Source organism: Nipponia nippon, unplaced genomic scaffold (genome assembly GCF_047370975.1).
Source record: "Nipponia nippon isolate SJK-2023a ecotype South Korea unplaced genomic scaffold, ASM4737097v1 scaffold_8, whole genome shotgun sequence".
NCBI lineage: Eukaryota > Metazoa > Chordata > Aves > Pelecaniformes > Threskiornithidae > Nipponia > Nipponia nippon.
The window spans coordinates 32467617-32489227 of NW_028262402.1; the positions used below are offsets into that span (position 1 = coordinate 32467617).

Below are 21611 nucleotides of genomic sequence, written 5' to 3' on the forward strand. Positions count from 1 at the left end.
AAATAATTTCTGAGTTACCAAGTGAGGGCTAAAATAAACTGAATGACTTTGTTTTAGTTAAGCTTGTTTTATTCCTTTTGGTCCCTTTTCTTTTTCTATTCATAGTTGTTCAGTGCCAGAGGAAGCAGATGTTTTGAAGTTCAATTCCAAATTTGAATCTGGAAACCTGCGCAAAGTTATTCAAATCAGAAAGTAAGATATTTCAACTCTTCTTTTCACACATAAGGCCTTTTATTTATGCTTCTTAACAAAAGATTAATTTGTTTTTGTTAATCTTTAGAAATGAGTATGATCTAATTCTGAACTCGGACATAAATAGCAATCATTATCATCAATGGTTTTACTTCGAAGTCAGTGGAATGAAAACTGGCATTGGTTACCGGTTTAACATCATCAACTGTGAAAAGTCAAACAGTCAGTTTAACTACGGTAAGATACATTCTCCATGTTTTCAGAAGAAATACATAGAGAAATATCTGTTCTAGGCAGCTCAACTCCTCCCTGGGATCAGTAGTATATTCATGTTGTCAGATCAGATTCTTTTTTAATAGTAGTAGTAGAAAATGTTTTGACAAGTTTCAGTTAAAAAGAAAAAAAAGCATCTTAAAACACTGGCTCTCAGTTTTTAAAATGAAGTTTTGTTATAAGTGAGACCAAAGCAGAAGAAATTTACTGGTGGCTGCAGCTAAAATTTGTCCTAAGAGCATTGTGGGGGGGATTACGCCAAAGCCTGTTGATCCACACAGGTGTAAGAAGAATGACAGGTGTCATCATTAATCCCTTTCTGAATAGAGGTGTATTTTCAGGTGTGAAAGTAAGTGGAGACGTTCTTAAACAGCTTTGTGTTATTGTTGGGAAGAGAGGCACATTATTTGAGAAGGAAAAGTAGGTCTCCTTTGAAATGCCGGGCTTCATGGGTGACCCTTGCAGTCTCCAGCAAGTAGTGTTTTCTGCTTGTACCTCATCCAAAAGTACTGGCTAGCTGGATATGCCTTTCTTCCATTTGTCCTGGGAGGGGTGCGGGGCAGGGAGAAGGGTGTCATTCAGCTTAAAACCATTTGTTTTGTGAGGGTTTTTTTTCCTGCTGGATTTTCTGAAATTTGTCCTTTAAGAAGGAGGAGGAGAAGCTCCCCTTTTCCCCTCCCCCACCCCAACCTCAAACTCTTGAGACAGAGTAACATTGTATTCTTCTTTGTCATAACTGTACAATTCACATTGATAAAATCTAATAATACCAGGTAGTGTGACCAGTAATAAGATGCTTTTAAATTATTTACTAATCTTCGTCAGTTACCTTAGATCTTCATTCATATGTTGCATATACTTACATGATAGTTACTTTTGGTTTTTTAAGTACACTGACTGATTCAGTCAATGTATTTGGCTAGTTATCTAACTGGTGAAAAATGTTCAATTAATATGTCTTATTTTCTGTTCAACTTCATGTTAAGTATTCAACTTAAGTATAGTCTCCAAAAAATATAAACTTTAAAGAATTACTATTAAAAAAAAAAATTGTCCTGAAACATCAGTTATTTTCCAGCTATCCGGGTAAATGGATGATATTATCAATTTTTTGTATTCTCTTTGAAGCCTTTTTGTAATGGTGAATTGGATGGAGTGGGACCCAAGATTTCTTGTAGATTACCATTCATGCTAACCACAGCTTTCATTTAAACAGTTCATTTTGGTCTTCTGTAGGTCTGATTCTTTTTTTTTTTTTCTTTAATTTGTTATTTTCTGAAAATTAGGATGTGATGAGGGGAGAGGGGGAACAATCTTTTGTCGCCTGATTGAAAGATTGTACAATACCCAGGCATTCATGAAAATACACTCTATGGTAGTGAGTAAATGAGTATAGGTAGTTTGAAGACTTGCATATAAGTGTTCGTGTGGTCCATTACTGCTAAGATCTTGATGCTTAACATTAAGCATTAAAGTGAGATGCATTTTTTTCTTTAAGGTATGCAGCCCCTCATGTATTCTGTTCAAGAAGCATTAAATTCTCGACCGTGTTGGACTCGTGTTGGGACAGATATTTGTTACTATAAGTAAGTATACCAATCAAACATATAGCAGATTTTACACTGAAGACTGGTATGAGGTACAATTTTTGAGGAGAAATGTGTGCTTCTGAGTTTGATAATTCTATTTTAGGAGTTCCGTTGTGAACAGAGTTTTCTTCCTGAGTTACTATGGAGGGTAACAGAAGTGATTGAAATATATAGAGTCTTATTTTGTTAGCACACTGCTACTGTTTAAGCTGTTCATCTTTTATACTTTTGTCAGGAATTGCATACTGTTCCAGAGAATCTTTTAAGGGAATGTATATATACATGCTTACTTGAAATCTTAATAGTGGCTTCCAGTAATACTGATCACATGGTGCTTGTGATTAGGCTCCTGTATTCTATGGTGCCATCATTGTAGAGCAGTCCCGGAACACAGGATGAGGTGGTACTGCATATCCATGCGTTACCCTTCTTGGTCGACAATTGTTTGCTTTCTTGTTTTGTTTTGTTATTTGTTTACTCACCTTTTCCCAATGTGAATGAATGTGTATCACTGCTATAATGAAGTATCTTTACAGATGGTGGGAACCAGTGTATTTAACCTGGATGTACGCAGAAGAGAAATGCAATCATTAAAAATCTTCCTGGCTCTTAGAATGTGCGTTCATGAATAATCAATGATACGTAAAAAGTATTCTGATGTGTTTATTACCTTCATTTTACTCTTAGGAATCACTTTTCAAGAAGTTCAATTGCTGCTGGAGGTCAGAAAGGAAAATCTTATTACACAATTACATTCACAGTGACTTTCCAACATAAAGATGATGTCTGCTACTTTGCTTACCATTATCCATATACATACTCAACTTTAAAGGTGAGAAGATTATGATCTGTAATATAGATAAATATTTCTAATTTTAGACAATGTGAAACGTAAGCATTCATCAGGGAATTCTTTTTAGTTCTTTTTATAAAGTTCAAAATGCTCCTTAAAATGGAGAATTTTCATAAAATATTAGTGTTTAGACTGGGAAGAGCATAGGTTGTTCTAAAGAACAGTCCCTGGAAAAATAAAATTGATACTTTATTGCAGGCTAAATGGGTTTTCTGGGAATCATAATTCATAATTGACTGGAAGCATGCTAATTGGATGATGTATTTGCTTGAGTCAAATGACTCATATCCTGCAGTTCTACATATACCTCTTCATAACTGATCTATTCAAGTTACTGTTTTTCAGATAAGTAGATACCTTTTTAGGATAATGAATTGGCTAAGGAGTGTTGCGAAGCTTTTAGTACTAAGCAAAACTCTTGGCTAGAATGTCTGTTGGTTGTTTCTGTCACAAAGCAAACTTGGGGACTCAGTGGCCAGTGTGTAACAGCATTGAATGAAGCTTTGTACTAAGCCATACTTGCTCTTGGAAGAAGTACCTGTTAAGGGATATTACAGGCAGCTGCTGCCTCCAGTAGCTCTGGGGACTGTCAGTTCCTCCTGCCTGGCTGCTGGAGCCACCTAAGGGACAGGGGGGTCTCTCTCCCAGGCTGATTGACGTGGCTGCTGCTTTCCTGTTTGCTTGTAGGCTCAACCGCTAGTGAGTGTGAGTCTGTATCCCAAAGAGACAGAGACTCACACACACACACACGCTTGCACATCCCCCCCCCCTCCCCAGCATGGCTGGCTACACAGACTGGCACAGACAAGGTGCTGCCTTCAACAGCACCTGTGTGTAAACACTACCAGGACTTGCTCAAAAGGTAACTACAGGCACCAAAGTCCCTTTCTTCCTCTCCAGCTGGTAAGGACTGCTGTTCACTAGTAGAAGTACACACCTGCCCACTCTCTAGAATCACAAGCACAACCACATTTGTGGACAACTGGTACGGCCCACCCCTGCCTGGATCCCGGTCTCCCTTACCTGCTGTGCAGGCCTCCAACTTGCAGGCTAGTCCAGCCTGATGCTCACTAGCTAAATGGATGCATGCACTCACACACTCGTCTCACAGGTACTCTGCATTTGTGGTTCCCCCCAGGTGCCGACATGGACTCTCTGCCCACCTGATACCCCTGCCTCGACCTGGGCCCTCATGCTCGCTGAATAGTCCACCTTGAAGTTTGCTAGCAAATTGCACATGCACTGCCCCCACCCCGGCGTGCACACTAGCTTCAGGGAAGATGCATATGCTTGCCCCCCGCCCCCAGCAGCTGCTACCAGGCACATGTGCTCATAACCCATGTTCCTACTCTAGCTGCAGGCACTGAGACTCTTCCTTGCTTCACTCACCTGTATCACCCCACTAGTTGGTTTTTGGGACACACACTGTTCTTGCCCCAGTGGCTGGGCACCAAGACCCTTACCCATTCCAGTAGCTGGCACTGAGACCCCCTCTTGCTTCCGTTGCTGACACCACAGACTGAAGGGTGCCTACACTGCCTACAGCTCCAGCCGCTGGCACCAAGTCCGCTCACTTTGATCCCAACAGTAGCTGGCACTTTGGACACAAAGCCTGTGGTGCCCACAGAGGTGCTCCAAAGAGGTGTGGCCTTTCCAACTACTGAGGCTGAGACCCTTGCTCATGCCAGTTGCTGACCCCAAATCCACTCAAACCTGTCTTGTTAGTTGCACCTAGTCCACACAGCACTTGTGTGCACGGGCTAGAGAGTGAGGCTACACAGAGAGATAGCTAAGGGCAGACTGTAGGGATCAGGTGCGTAAGTTTTGTATAGTCCCACGTACCATCCTTGAATATCCCAGTCCGCGTGTTCCTCTTGTTTCCTCCTTGTCCCTCAGGTGGCCCTCTCCAGAGCTTTGCTGTAGATTCTTAATGGCCCATCAGTTAGAGACTGCAGACTTTGGTCTTTGCTGCTGTTTCTGTTACCTCTCATCTACCAGGATTGTTTCTCTCTGTTTATGTTTATTGCTTCTCTCTTTGCTTGTTATCCCCTTTTGCACTGAAAAGGTCCCTGATCAGATAACCTTAATGAAGCAGAGGTTCTTACCTTCCACATACCCTTACAGTATCATCTGGTAGAAAAGAATGTACCCTCTGTGCCTTCATTTTCCTCAAAGCAGTTGGAAAAACAGGCTCTATAAAGACAAGTAGTCAGTCAGAGATGTAGAAAATGATATTTCATGGTCAAAATTATGATAGAAACTTGAACATTGTTTAGAACAACAAAAAGAAAGATCGATTAAATAGTACCTGTGGAATACACTGTGATATATGACTGCAAAAGATTTGAAGTATTTTTTCATTATTTTTGGGGTGAAGATGCATCTTCAGAAGCTGGAATCTATGCACAACCCTCAACAGATATATTTTCGACAAGATGTCCTTTGTGAGACCCTGGCTGGCAACAGTTGTCCGTTAGTCACTATTACAGCCATGCCAGAGTCCAATTACTATGAACATATCTGTCAGTTCAGTAAGTACGACTTTTCTTTCTCATCATCTGAAAATAATGTTAAATTAGCTCTTTATGAAAAAGTTTAGTATTAACTGTTGTGCATTGTAAAAATAGCAATGTAAAATAAGGGTAACGAATTTCATGAAGTTAAGAGGCATTGATATTCAGGATTTGCTTTGTATTTAATAGTATTTATTTGCGGTACTCAAATAAGGGTATTTATATCTGGATATATATAAGTATATGTATTCATATATTTTTAAATCAGTTGCTAGATTTATTTTTTTATGTTACATTTTGCAGACAACACTTCTTGGAAAAGAATACCTGACTTCTGAGTAACTTTTTTCTCTAAATGCTCAGGTTATTTGCTTGTGAAAAAAATCTTTCATAAAGCCAATATCTAAGCTACTGCAATCTGAAGTGAGCTTTAGTTATGACAGCATTCCTGGTTTGTTCCTCCACCCTGGTATTTTTCTTAGCTATTGGAAAAAAAGCCATCAAAGTCATCATCATAATTGCCAGCTCAAATGAGTTGTGACTGTATAATTGTCTGATTGAATTTAAAGCTCCATTGTGAAAGTTCTGTAATTAGCTGTCCTTATAACAATATTCTGGCAAGCTCTATCAATAATACTGATACTCAATAGTACTTAACTCCCAAATACTATATTTTGCATTGTAATAAATGAAGCTGGCTATTGCTTCTTTTTTCAATTAACAAACTGTTACTTAGCTTGAATCGTACTTTGCGACTTCTATGCATACTTCTTTTAGGGAATCGTCCTTATGTTTTCCTGTCTGCTCGTGTACATCCTGGAGAGACTAATGCAAGCTGGGTTATGAAGGGAACGCTGGAATACCTTATGAGCAATAATCCAAGTGCCCAATGTTTACGAGAATCTTACATTTTCAAAATTATTCCCATGCTTAATCCAGATGGTGTCATCAGCGGCAAGTAAGCATGAGTTTACTCACAAATATGTAACCTGTACTACTAAGTCTTTGCATCTGTTATTTAAATAAAAAAAAAAAATCTGAACTAATCCTGGAAACATACAAATGCAATACTTAATATGAAAAAGAACCACTTAAAAAATTGCTAGGACTTTTCCATTTTTTGGCTTTTTAAAGGCAGATGCATTGTTCCATGAATTTCAGTTTTATAAAAAGTATTTTCCATTTTTCATGGATGATAATCATTCCTATGTGATTTGACATGGCATTTTAATTGTCTCTCTGAACTACCGTCTTGGATAGGTGTAGAGTGTTACATGAGAGCACAGCTGCTTTTAGGAAAAGCTAAACAAGTTCATGGTTCTCATGAAAAAGAACAGTCCTTGTATCTGAGAAAGCTTTTTACGTAATTTTTCTCCTTTTTTATTATTGTTTTTAGAAGGATGTTATGGAAATGGCTGTTGTCAAATTATTAAAAGGGGGAAGGTTAATAGGTGTGCAAGAGAAAGGGTAAGGTAACCTGATTTAATTAAAGTTATTAATGGTAATTCTTTCACTTACTACCACTTTTCTTAATAAATGTAAGGGATATTTCAGAACCTTTTGATACTGCTATGAGTAAGCATTCAGCAGTCTATATTTGCTTGGTTACAGGGAATTCATATGAAATGGAAATTTTGGTATGGTGAATCTACAGTTCCTTCTTACGTAGTTGTTAGTAGAATTTTAAAAGGTTTTGTGAACAAAATAATAAAAATAAAACCAATTGTGGGAGTAGAACCTGGTCTTTATATATGTAAAAGGATGTATGTAATTAAACACCTGGAATTAAAACATTCAGAATACAAATCAAAGTTTAATACAGGGACAATTAAGAAATCTGTCCCAGCAGACACAATCTAAAGTCAAATGTACTGCAGATGACTGCATGAACATGAATTTCTGCAAGTTTAAAAGTTCTTGCTGATAGTTGACTGAATACAGAGATGATCTTTATTTGTTTACTGGGGTTTTAGTTTGTTGTTGTTTTTTTTTTCCTTCCTTGTTTTTCTCACAGCTACTTGTCTCCTAACAACTTCATGTTTCCAATCTTAGATTTCTGGCTGACATTAGTCTTTATATTACAGAAGTCAAGACAGCGAAACTGTAAAGATACCCTATATTCGAAATTACTGATTTTGAGCTAGCATTTGAATAGAATTGCAAGCCTTCAGTTTTAACAGCAAATAAGCAAGATTACAATTGACTAAGAAGCTACTTTAATTTATTTTTAGGTTTTCTGTAACATAACTTAAACCCAAACGCTTCTATTATTTGGCATGTTAGAAAACTGAAGTTTGTTTCTTACCATACTCCTTCCAAAGAAGCAGTGGTGACGAGGAAAACTCGAGGTGGGGGGGGAGGCTTATTTAAAAGTATGATAATACAGACTACATCATGCGTTTTTCCGCCCCCCCACAATAGCCACCGTTGCTCTTTAAGTGGAGAAGATTTAAACAGACAGTGGCAAAATCCAAATCCAGATCTGCATCCCACTATTTACCATGCTAAAGGGTTACTGCAATATCTGGCTGCTATAAAACGTTTACCTTTGGTGAGTATGTGTGTGTAAGCAATTCTGAATCTTTTTAACCTTGTCTGTGTGGCTAGTCTGTAAAATAAACATTTTAATATAGTCTTGTAAACTGCCTCACTCTTAAATTTGACTTGGAGAACTGGTCTTCTGCAAACCTTTAGATCTAAATCTGTTTCTTTTGCTAGGGTAGAAGGTTAAACTTCCTTAGATGAATCCTAGGTTTTTTATCTTAATGCACAAGTTAATTATATAAGGAGTTGTGTTTCCTAATTCTTTGGAACTTTCAACAGTACAAATAAGAATTTTTATTTGTCCTTCTGTTACTTTTATAAAATTTTAATTCCATATGCCTTGGCTTTATTTTGCCAAATGATTTATTGTAGGTCTACTGTGATTATCATGGTCACTCTCGTAAAAAGAATGTATTTATGTACGGCTGCAGCATCAAAGAAACAATGTGGCACACAAATGTTAATGCTGCCTCTTGTGACCTGATGGAAGACCCTGGTTACAAGGTAAGTTTGACATTTGTACCTTTTTCACTTGGCATGAATTTGGAATATACTTTTTAAATAACTTCCCAGTAGTATTCCATGCACATAGTGAATTTATAGCATAAGCAGACTTATTTGGAATGATCTGGTTTTAGTTCATGAGTGTACTTCAAAGTATTTTGAGAGCTTTAAGCATTGTACACTAATACAGCTAAGGATTTAATGTTAGTAGAGTGCTTTATTTTTTTGTGTCTTTGTACCAATATGTGCTTTTTTGTATTCAACGTTACCATTATAGTGTATACATGGAAAATATGCTTCTGTGCATTTATAATTACTGGATGAAAAAAGAGTCATTTAAGCATGGCAAATATTCTAGCAACAAAAAAATACTGAATGGCTCTGAGAAATACTCATTTTTGTGTATGGAAATAGGCAACGTTCTTCTTATAAAGATGTGTAGTTAAGGCGTGTTCCCCTAATACATACACATAATAAACTTGCACAAAAAAACTTCCACTGCATTGTATAAGCTTTCAACGATTCCAAAAGATTTAAAGAATTACGTGTTACCTGTTTCTTCTGTGTAACTCCACTGCCGCCTTGTGGCAACTGAAAATCTGTGCAACCTAATGCGTCCAAACCCCGTGTTTTTTTGAGATGCAGAGTTAAGCTTGAAAAGCATGTGAATGCATGTTAAAATGCTTCTTATACATCCGGGAGTGTAAATGACTATAGATGCTTTCAGATTTTTTTTCCTCAAATCTCCCTCACTTCTTAAAAAAATTCTATTGCTCCTTGATTTTCTTGTGTGATTTCCTGGATGCTGAGCCTGATGCCATTCACATCTGCTGTCCAACGCGTTTATATGGGATTTTGTCACTTCAGCCTGCATTACCGTAGCACACAACAGACAATAGTTAATAAGAATTGTGGGAAAAGGCCTTTTGGTTTCAAAAAGGCGGACTGAAATGTTTGGGCAAGCTTACACTAATAATGGTATATGTACTACTGATTCAAAGTGGTCATGTGTTTTGGCTTAACTGATCTAAATAAAAGCTGGAAAGAATGTAGTCATTTAGTATTAGTCAAATACATATATTTGCATAACTGTTCCGTGTCTTTTTCCAAAGCTGTCATGTAAACAGTTATATTGAAGTTTGATTCACGTTCTTGAAGTTAAATATACACCTAGTGCTTTGCTGAATACGAATGAATTTTATGTATTAATAAAATACTGCCTATGTTAGGTCTGCAAATTGGATTGCTGAAAAAGTCTGAAACTGAATTAAATTAATGAATTATATGGGGTATGTAGTATACTTAATTTGAGCAAAGTTAATTCGGTGAATTAGGAGGCAGTGGCGATCACCTGAAGAATTCTTTTGTATCCTGATTCTTACCCACATGACTTAACATTTAATTTTAGCGACTGAGTCTGAAAAAGAGGATTTTAATAAGTAGAAAATGGCAAACGTGTTGTCACTTGAACACACTGGGTTTTGAAAACTCAAGATGGAGAAATGCTTTCGTTCTTGTTCTCTTAATTCAAATTGCAGCAAAATTTTTCTGATGACAGTTTGTGATTGAATATTCCCCTCCCCCCTGCTTCCATAAGTGAAATAAAAGAATAACCGTATTTTTCAAATTGCTGTCCTGCAGGCACTCCCCAAGATCCTGAGTCAGACTGCCCCAGCATTCTGCATGGGCAGCTGCAGCTTTGTAGTGGAAAAGTCCAAGGAATCAACAGCGCGAGTTGTTGTCTGGAGAGAGATAGGAGTACAAAGGAGCTACACAATGGAAAGCACGTTATGTGGATGTGACCAGGGGAAATATAAGGTAAGAAAATATATCAGTTAAACTGTTACTGCTTTATAATTTTTTCAATTTGCATTGGTATCTTGTTCTATAACCCCACTTGCTTGCTTGCTTGAAACTTCTAAAACTCTTCTAAAATCTCTGTGTACGCTAATGTTAGAGTGAAATTACATAATTTACAATATTACAGGTTGCATAACAGTCTTCATCTGTCACTTAACACCCGCCCCCCCAATAGTATGTTATTCTTATTGGCTGTTTTAACAAGATTGATATTAATTATTGCTTGTAACACATATGTATGCATGTAGTTAAAAAAATCAGAACTGTTCTTTCCAGTAGATTATTAAAATTGGGTAGTAATAAATGCCAATACCAGAATAAAAATTACCTTTACACACGGCAACTTCAGACTTCACCATGGCAGTTCATGGTTCTTCAGCAGATATTTAGTAGTGTCCCTTACAGATTTTTCCTGTGTAGCTGAAGAACCAGGCTTATAAATCAAAACACTTTCATATCAGGTTACCAGAACTACAAATTACACATCTCTGAACTCATCATAGTTGGTTGACTTTTGACTCAAAACTTGTTTTCAATTTGTCTCCTTCAAAAGTGTTAACGGGGCTGGATATTTGAAAACAAAAGGTGACCCTGTTCGTAGTTTCTCACTAGTAGAAAACTTGCTTCATAGAAAATATTTGTAGGAAAAAAAAGGAGAACCACTACCCTAACATCTGATCTTCAACTTCTGTCACTGTGTTAAATTTAGCTACAAATTGAAGCAAGTTTTTAAAATGAACATTCATGGAAGAAGTCACAGTTTCCTCTGCTTGAAAATAGAGTTTAGGAATGCTAATCAAGAAAATGACCACAAGCCTGAAATAAGGTGCTTGACAAAAAGAGAATCAGAAGGCTGAGATCAAGGACAGTGACAGGAACAAAAAAAAAAAGTTGGAACAAGGTATATTCAATATATTAATGTATGCTCCAACACCCATGCTTATCTCCCTAGGCAGAAGGAAGACTGATATTTTGGCAGGAATTTCAATAGGTTTGTAACTACTAAATGAATGACTTAATTTTGTCAACTGACAATAGAAACATTCCTGCTATTGTCAGAATATTCTGTTATTCCTCAGATGACATCATTATGGAGCTTTAAAAAATGGTAACTCATCCAACTTGCTTATTTTGAAACTTCCAAAATATTCTTACAAGTGTGAGCCTTCATGGCTTTGGCAGTGTTGCTACAGAAAGTTCTTAAGAAAGGGGAATTGAAGATGCTTTGTGGACAAACTTTCAAGATGCTTAACCTGCAAAGCCATTCTTCAGTAAGGAAGGAAAAAATGGCTGAATTCTGTGGAAAAATCATTTACTCAAAAGGGAAGAGCATTCTTCTATGTGATATAAACTAGCTGATGAGATCAAATTGCTGTTCTGTCATTCATTTTATGTGGAATAAAACAGTTGTGAGGTCTTAGTCATACTCTGAACATACAGGAAGATTCTTCGTGTTTTCTTCACTATGATAATGCTCAGACTTACTAAGAAAATGTATCTAAAACGCCAAGGTGACCAGACAGAACAAGAAAAGAGCAACATTTCTCCAGTGAGAAGATCAAAGAGATGAAAAGGCTGTCTTTTTTTTTTTTTTTTTTTATTTCTTTCTTGTGGAGGGAGTGGGGCCAGCAACTCTGTGAATAAACTTGTGGTATATATTAGGTGACGTGTTTTAAACTGTAGAAATTCCCTCTCCTCCTACTTCCCACCCCAAAGGACATGACAGTTCAGATCCGAGGAACTGTGTATCATGTAAAGGTCTGAAGCACTTTTCCAGTCGTCTTCTGGTTTGGCATCATCACTGAATTTTTTTCAAAGCATGAAGAGGATTACTCAACAGTTCTGTTCTTTATGGGAGAAATGCTGAGTCTTTGCCAAAGCTGGATAATATCAGAACATCAGTTTTTCTTTTTATTATTTTTTATTTTACTCAGACAATGGTGATGCTAGACTATTTTCAGCCAGGAAGCTGTTGAACTGACGTTAGCAATTCTTACCTGAATTTAGGATCCCTGGTGACAGTTATCTCTGGAAGCAATCTTGTTTTAACTGCTTGTGGGTCTTCGTAGTGCATTGAGAATTAGTGCTGCAAATATTGCTCAGTCATCTGTGATTCAAGATACTGAAAAGCAAATGTCCAGGTGAAAAGATGCTCCAAGATCTCCTATGGAGGATAATTAAGATGCCAGACAAAAGAACAATTTCTTCAATAATTCAAACCACCTGAAAACTGAGATCAATCCCTTTCCTGATTGGAGACAAATAAGTTTGGGAGTGTTCCTTAATTTTTAAGTTAATCAAATATTAATCTTTATGATGCGCATAAAAAGACAGCTTTAGGAGATAAGGATTCAGTCAACAAACTTTGTCAGTTACCATGATCCTTCAGTTTCTAGGTTTTGAGTTCTCAAAAATGATCACATCTTTGTAGCCTCTGCTGAATAAGAAAGCAGAAAAACAAGATGATGTTTTACTGTCCAGCTGACTTCTTCAAATCTTAGTATGGCTGTTTTCAATTTATTAAGTACATATTACAGAAATATTCTTCTCAAATTGAGTTCGCAGTCTGTTGTGCCTTCGTTTTGCATCTTTGCTTTCAGGTAGCAAAATTAATCACTGAGACACTCTATTCATGTAAAGGTATTTTCATGGCGTGCTTGGTAAGGAAGACTTCAACCAGCCATCTTAAATGTTACTGTCCAGAAGAAAGACAATTATATAAAATGTAAAGAAAAAAAGGAATGAAATTTGGTGCATGCTTAAAAAAACCAACCAACCAAACAAACCCCAGCTACCTCCAGGTGACTTGTGCTTAAAAGCAATGCTTGTAAAACTTAAGGAACTTTAACAGGCCACAGTTAAAGGTACTAGAACAACAGTTGAAGTGATTTGAAGATCAAGAAGAGGAGTGTAATCAAGGCTTCAGTGAAAATGGACTTCACCTCAGTTCCCTTCGTTAAGGCAACTATTTATTATTATTTCCTGAAACAGACCTTGGGTCTCTTGTTTCATGGAAGTTAAGAGATTTGGCTGATGGGAGAATAACAGTGGATTAAGAAATTTGGTATTTGGCAGCTGTGTGGTATTGCATTCTCCATTATGATTTAAAGAAATGACAGAAGCAAATCTAGACTTTGGCGTGGGCTTTTACCAGAAGTATGTAGACCCTTCAGTATAGTAAGTTGAAACTTTATCATCCAGGCATTTCACAGTTGTCCACCTCCAATCTGATCCATTTAGGTCTCTCTTTAGTTAGATCCTCTTTCTGCTCTGCTGAAAATAGCAGCCACGGAACATGCACACGCTATTTATCTTTCTAACAACTGTCTTTGCACTTTCTTTCATACTGTACTCTTGTCCTTTTTCAACTTAGAGCCACTTCTATTATACTGTCTATAAGGAATCTGCCAACTAACGATAACTTCTTCAGCAACAGATGTAGACAATGATTGGAAAAGTTTCTGAACCATCAAGTTGTGCACATTAGTAATCTGTGTAACAGTGAGATTACTGTTACCCTTCTCCTTCCTCTTCTGCATACGTGTTGCCTCTTGTCCTTAATGTTATTTTAATCTCTTTGGGGCAGGGACTGTGTCTTCCTGTGATTAGCGTAGTGGAGCCCCAGCTATGATTGGGGTCTTCGAATGTTACTGACGTGCAAACAAATACAAAACAAAAACAAAAAATTGGCCTCTGTGGATAAGGTACTGCACTGGGAGTGAGGAGAACTGATTTCTGTTCCCAGCGGGGTCAGTGACATGCTGTGAGACACTGTGCAAATGGCTTCAACCCTCTCTGCCTCCATTTCTCCATCAGTAAAGTGAGGATAATTCTTCCTTTATTAATAAAGTGCTTTGAAACCTACAGCACAAAAGCATTATAAAAGAGGTAAGTAGTATTACTATTAACAATAATACTCAAATACCCAACTCTTGTTCACTGCTAACAGGTTTCTGTACCATTTGGCTGGAGGATGGCATTGTTTAGAATAGGGGATATAGCTTTAGCTTTCTTGTTACTAAAAAGCGTCTTGTTTATGGAGACTACCGAGGGGAAAAAAAAAAAAAAAAGAACTCACAAGAAAAATAAAATCAAACTTTCCATTTATTAAGTGTGCGTATGTTCAAAACAGAAGTACATGAAGAATGTGCGGACTGTACCATTTCTGGAGCAACACGACACTTTCTTTTAAACCTTGCATTTTAAAATACAGCGTCAGTGTGGCAACATATACAAAGCTTGTGTGTGTGATTTTTAGCTTTTAGTAAGAAAATTCCTACTCCATTCTTTTTGCTTCATGTATTTTCCTACTTGATGACTTAGCTTACCACCAGTTCCTGGTTCTTCTGCTTCCCTGCTTGTTTTGTCAAAGCTCCTTTTTAACTACCTTTTACCTCAAGAGGCTTAGAAGATTCAGACTAAAATCTTTTTAAATTCTCCTGAGATACAGAAGTTGCAAAGAGGGAGATTGAGTTGAGTTGTGACGTTGAATTTGTTAGTGTATACACAGTCAATACTAGCCAATTCCATAATTGTTGAGGGTCACTCTGGAATATCATTCTCTTTTCATAAAGTAGTTGAGGTCAGAGGTTCTGTCCCTATATACTACACTGCTGGCTAGATTAAAAGTATAGAATTATCTGATGGGAGGCTATATCATGTATGTAAACTTGGAGAATATTGCCTAAGTTCTACCTCCTAAATACTCTTTGCAGAGGAAAATGCCTTCGTATATCATTTGAGTTAGAAAACAGCTATGGCTCTTTATGCTTTATGTTTGTTGGTTTAAATTACTAAATCTATGAATAAATGCTTTCAGAATTAACACAGGTAGCCTCTAACTTACAGGAAGGAAAGAGATGTTTGTGTCAAGGAGTAACTTTGTTGCCTTAAGTAGTCTTATTTATGTGTCAGAACATAGCAATGAACTTGATCACAGCTACAATATGAATTCATTCATTTTTTTCATTCTGATGGAACTTCTGTTGAAGAATCTTGTATTTGAAATCTTAGTATTTGAAATTCCTTTTTATAAATTTTGTTGCAGGTTTTAAAAATAATTTATACTTATAAACTGGGATATGATCTCTGTTCTCTCTTCCAATGCCACTGGTTAAAGTCCTGTTAATACTGATGTACTAGAAGCGTAGACTTTAGGAAGCTCCAAAGAAATGTGGATGTGTCCAGAAATGTGTGTTCAGCCTTAGAGGAATCATGTAGTTACTCTCTGAGTTTTCTCTGATACTCTTGCTAAGTGTTTACTCTACAGTTCTTATTTGTTCTGTCTTTAGAGCAAGAGAGTGTGTTAAATAAAATAACTAAATGTGTTTTAAATAGTAATTCTGCAGTATGTGTGGGTCTGTCTGCATGTACCTATTTTGTATTTTTAAATCTTATTTTTAAATTAGGGGTTGCAAATAGGGACAAGAGAACTGGAGGAGATGGGAGCAAAGTTCTGTGTTGGCTTACTGCGTTTAAAAAGAATGGCCTCACCTTTGGAATACAATCTGCCTTCTAATCTGTTGGATATTGAAAATGAACTGATTGAGTCAAGCTGTAAAGTGACAAGGTAGTACACATTTATTGTATTTACTTCTTTTTTTTCCCCGGAAAAATTTCAGTTTCTCTAGTGAAGTAAAGATTCTCTCAAAAATTTTCTTCCACTCATCAGAAATAATGTTGATGTGTTGTGACCTGTTAGTGTAACAATAATCAGAAATCTGTTGTGTTAATTCAATTGCTTCAAACTTTTAAAGAAAACAATAAATACAGAGTTAAACTATATGTCATATTTGTTGCTGGGATAAACACTGGCAATTCTAATGTCATTAGGGATTTATATGTAGTAAAACTCAGTAGGTCTTAGGTCTCAGTTGTCTCTGGGAGAGCACTTTTTTTATTACTGGCTACAGTATTAAAAATGTATTTAGACAGACTTAAAGTGTGTCAGTGAAAGCACTGTAAAAACTGTAAGCTTTTCTTCCAAACTTTCTTTTTTCTTTTTTCCCCTCTGGTAGAGATATGTAACAGTATTTAAAGAATTTAAAACATGTGAAATGAGGTTTGGGTCACAAAAGAAACGTATTTGCTCAGTAACTGCCTTATTAAGTTGCCAATTCTTAAAGCTCTAGATAGGCTTGCAAAAGTATGCATACTATTGCATATTTCCATTCATGTAATTCATCACTGAAGTATCCACATATACATGGTAATTGGGGATACACAGCAAATAAGTGATTTCAAATGTACAAGCATATCTTTCTGGAAATCTGGTTAAGAGATTAAATAAAGCAGAGTTCCAGACTTCAGAAAAGCATTAAATCAGAAAAAGAGTAAGATGTACACACCATAATATGTTACCACTTGGCATACTTAGAGCTGAAAACATTTTTATAGTGGCCTTGGCTATGGCTTCAACTTAGCTAAAGCAATACTGTGCAAATTTGGGGAAAAAATGAAATTCATTATTGCTTTTGTGCAACTGAAACAAGGAGGTGCTTGAGACTAAGACTTTCATCAGATGCTAGACTCATGAGCAATTTGTCTGTAGACCATGCAAAACTAGCAGAGGTATGGGAAGGCATCTGCAGTGCCCTACAGAAGGCAGAGATGATGTTTAGTTCCAGTATGTAAACACATAAGTGTTATCAGAATGTGGAATACTGAGAAAGACTGGAGCTTGCGTTCATGCTTAGCATTACAGATAGTAATGAAAAGTGAAGTATAAGCTAAAAGGTGATAAGAACAATAGCAGTAACAATAGGAGAGAGTCTTAAGGAAGTGGTTAAAAGTGTATGAAGAGTAGCTGTGATATCTAGGTATCTGTCACTCCAGTGATGGCTGGATCCCCCAGTATCCTTTGCTCATGAGTACAGCGTTAGCATGCTTGTAAAGGACGGGTTTTTACTGTCAGATAAAGTTTTGTGCATGGGTAAGGCTGAGTTAGTGTTTCGTGAAAGAGACAGGATCAGAAAAAGGCTTTGGGAGTAACGCAGCCTCACCAGTGTGTAAGCCTCACTGAAGTGTAGGTAGGCTCACTGGGAGAGAGCCATATGGCAGATGCTGAAAAAGGCAGAAAGTGTTCTACAGCTGTTGGAACAGCATTAGCACAGTGTCTCCAGTGCAGGCGAAGCACAGCATTTTAATCCGTAAGAATGCTTTGGTGGTGTTCACTGTGCTAACGTAACATTGATACCAAAACAATGGTAGCAGCAGAGAGCAGCGTTCAGCATTTGTAACATTACTGTGAAGTGTATCACTCTAAATTTTCATTTGATGTTGTATGAATTACTGTCAGCCTTGTAAGACAGTGTTTGAAAGCGTAAAAAAAATACCAGTGTCCTTGGTTTTGCAAGTGTAGAACCATATTCCGCTATATCTATAGTGTGTTTAAAAAAAGGCGAGGGGGCATAAACTGTGAATGGTCTTGAACTCTTTTTCTTTTATTTATTTATTTTATTTATGGCTGATAGAATGAATTAAAGTAATTATCTGCTTTTCTCTAAGAAGTCTCTTGCTTGTCCATTTGTGTAGCATAGTAGTTTACTGAGCGATACTACAGAGAGATTAGCACAGAAAATCTGCTTCCACTGCTGTTATTCCAGGGGCTGAGACAGTTGATCATCAGGTAACTATGGAAAGCAGCAATCTTGTCCTAAGCTTTTGGATTAGGAAAATGCAGATTCAGTGGGTTTTGTCTCATGGACAGGGATTAGCCTAAGGAGAAAAAAATTGAATTGCTTATGTATTGTTTTATATGTGTTGCCAGGGATTCAGGTTATGTATTGTCTGAAGGCAATCTGTTTAGGATTCTTCTTAAATATATGAGGAGCTTACTGTCTGATAGACATTTCAGTTGTTCTTTGGGATGAGATATAAGTGTTGACAAAAGAGACCAAAACTTGAGAAGTCAAAAATGTTAACTGCTAAGGAAGTGTGTAAATGCTTGAAAAAAGTTCTATAGTGTACCTCAGATAGATATATTCCTTGACATGAAGGTGGGGAGCAAGGAGCAATGTTTTATACTGTAAAGCTCTTTAGAGAAATCACCAAATGGAATTCCATCTTTGTGATACAGGAAGTCTTACTACAGCAAATAAAATTAATTGTTTTGATTACAGTTTTCCTCACAAGGCCTTTATCAAAATGAAAAGGAAAAGTAGGAGATGGAGAAGGAGGAAAGAACATGAGAGCTGCCTTCAAATACACGAAGACAGATCCAAAGAGTCTGTTCTCTCTAGGGCAGACAAGACCAGGAGTAATGGCCTTAAATTACAAGGAAAAGTCAGTCTAAACTTTAGGTAAGAATTCCATATGGCAAGCAAAAATGAAGTTCTGGAATAGTCATCTGGGGAAGTTGCAGAGTCCACAGGAGAGTAAGAATAGCACAGGCAGGCTTCAGTCTAGAATGGCAGTGGGAACAGCTGAATTAGCCTTCATGTACAGAGGTACACAAAGGGGCTGTGGGAAACTTCTTCACTGAGTATTGTACTTAAAGTAATGACTTATTCGTCAATATGAGGTAGTTAAGAGTCACTTTGACTCTCTTCTTTAAAACCTTACTTTACAGTGTTCTCTCAAGCATTTGCATGTAAGCAAGGAAGGGCCTGTGAGGGACCATATGGAAAAAACCCAGACGCCTTCTGGGAAACCAGCATGCTGGGGTGCCTCTTTGAAGTGCCTGCACACTAACGCATGCAGCATGGGGAATAAATATGAGGAATTAAAGATCCCTGTGCAGTTGCAAGGCTATGATCTTGTTGGGATCATGGAGATGTGATGGGATGCCTCACACAACTGAAGTGCTGCAGTGGAGGGATACAGGCTCACTAAGTAAGGACAGGCTGGGAAGATGAAGAGAGGGAGTTGCCCTTTATGTGAGAGAGTAGCTGGAATGCATGGAGGGCTGCCTGGGGATGAATGATGAGCCAACTGAGAGCTTATGGGTGACTACTAAAGAGCAGATCACTCTGCGTGACATAGTAGTGGGTGTCTGCTGTAGGCTGCCTGACCAGGAAGAACAAACAGATCAGGCCGCCTACAGACAGCTAGAAGCAGCCTCAAGTTTGCAAGCCCTGGTCCTCGTGGGGGACTTCAACCACCCCAATATCTGCTGGAGAAACAACACAGCAGGGCACAAGCAATCCAGGAGCTTCCTGGAGAGCATTGATGATAACTTCTGGACCCAAGTGATACAAGAACCAAGAAGGAGAGGTGGTCTGCTGGATCTGGTACTCAGAAACAAGGATGTGCTGGTTGGGATGTGAACACTGGAAGGCAGCCTTGGCTGCAGTGACCATGAAATGATGGAGCTCAGGTTCCTAAGAGGGCAAAAGGCAAGATCACAACCCTGGACTTGAGAAGAGGACACTTTGGTCTCTTCAGGGATCTGCTTTGAAGAGTCCCAGGGAATAAGACCCTGGAGGGAAGGGGGGCCCAAGAAAGCTGGTGGCCAGCCTCCAACCTCAAGAGCAGTCCATCCTCATGAGCAGGAACTTAAGCAAAAATGCTAGGAAGCCTGCATGGATGAATGAGGAGCTCCTGGCAAAACTCAAACATGTGAAGGAAATACACAGAAGGTGGAAGCAGAGGCAGGTAACCTGGGAGGAATATAGAGGCACTGTCGGAGTATGCAGAGACACGGTAAGGAAAGACAAAGTCCACCTTGGAGTTGAATGTGGCATAGTATGTCAAAGGCAAGAAGAAAGGCTTCTATAAGTATGTAAGTAGTAAAAGGAAGACTAGGGAAAACGTGGGCCCACTGCTGAATGGGGCAGGAGCCCTATTGACACGCAACATGGAAAAGACTGAGGTACTGAATGCCTTCTTCACCTTAGTCTTTACTAGCAAGACCGGCTTTCAGTCATCTAAGGACCAGAGACTGGGGAAAGTCTGGAGCAAGGAAGACTTACCCCTGGTGGAAGAGGAACAGGTTGGAGAATACTTAAGCAAACTGGACTTATATAAGTCCATAGGTCCTGATGAGATGCACCCACGAGTGCTAAGGAAGCTGGCTGATGTCACTGCGAGGCCACTCTCAGTAATCTTTGAATGATCATGGTGATTGGGACAGGTGCCTGAAGACTGGAGGAAAGCAAGTGTCATTCCTGTCTTCAGGAAGAGCAAGAAGGAGGACCAAGGGAACAACAGGCTGGCCACCCTCACCTTGATCCCTGAGAAGGTGATGAAACAACTAATCCTGGAAAGCATTTCCAGCCACATGAAGAAGGAGGAGATTATTCATAATCAACATGGATTCACTAAGGGAAGTCATGCTTGACCAACCTGATAACGTTCTACAGTGAAATGAGTGGCTTGGTAGACAAGGGGAATGAAGCGTATATTCTCTGCCTTGGCTTCAGTAAGATTTTTGACACTGTGTGCCTTAGGATCCTTATAGAGAAGCTTATGAAGTATGGGCTGGATGGGCAGACAGCAAGGTGGATTGAAAACTGGCTGAACAACTGGGCCCAGCGGATGATGATCAGAAGCACAAAGTCTAGTGGGAGGCCAGTAACTAGTGGTGTACCCCAGGGCACAATAGTGGATCCACTCCTGTTTAACATCTGCATTAATGATCTGGATGATGGGTCAGAGTGTGCCCTCAGCAAGTTTCCAGACAACACCAAACTGGGAGTGGCTGATCCAGACGGACCTTGACAGGCTGCAGAAATGGGCTGACAGGAATCTCATGAAGTTCAGCAAGAAGTGTGAAGTCCTGCACCTGGGGAGGAACAGCCCCATGTACCAGTACGTGCTGGGGGCTGACCATCTGCAAAGCAGCTTTGCAGAAAACGCTGTGGGGGTCATATTGGCCACCAAGTTGAACATGAGCCAGCAATGTGTCCTCACTGCAAAGAAGGCTAATGGTATCCTGGGCTTCATTAGGAGCGTAGGCAGCAGGTCGAGGAACGTTATTTTTCCTGTCTCCTCAGCACTGGTGAGGCCATACCTAGAGTACTGTGTCCAGTTCTGGGTTCCCCAGTGCAAGAGAGACATGGACATACTGGAGAGTCCAGTGATGGGCCACTAAGATGATGAAGGGACTGAAGCATTTCCCATAGGAGGAAAGGCTGGCAGAGCAGGGATTGTTAGTCTGGAGAAGAGAAGGCTCAGGGGGCATCTTATCAAGGTGTACAAATAGCTGAAGGGAGGCTGTAAAGAAGATAAAGCCAGGCTCTTTCCAGTGGTGTCTGGTGACAGGATAAGAGGCAATGAGCACAGACTATAGGGGAAATTCCATTTAAGCATTATATGTATAGTGGGTTTATATATATATTTGTT

The 21611-nt window shown here is 38.5% G+C and overlaps 1 protein-coding gene across 9 annotated transcripts in view; it reads left to right on the forward strand.

Moving 5' to 3' along the window:
* Window positions 1-21611, forward strand: part of AGTPBP1 (ATP/GTP binding carboxypeptidase 1) — an 83444-nt gene that overhangs the window by 45483 nt on the left and 16350 nt on the right. For 5 of the 9 annotated variants that reach the window (XM_087741765.1, XM_087741766.1, XM_087741763.1 and 2 more), the window contains 10 exons: window positions 106-192; window positions 281-429; window positions 1964-2051; window positions 2742-2886; window positions 5285-5438; window positions 6198-6378; window positions 7842-7971; window positions 8337-8468; window positions 10110-10286; window positions 15737-15897. In XM_087741765.1, coding sequence (XP_087597891.1) covers window positions 106-192; window positions 281-429; window positions 1964-2051; window positions 2742-2886; window positions 5285-5438; window positions 6198-6378; window positions 7842-7971; window positions 8337-8468; window positions 10110-10286; window positions 15737-15897 — 1404 coding nt within the window. The other 4 variants (XR_015700975.1, XM_087741768.1, XM_087741769.1 and 1 more) reach the window with 4 other exon arrangements.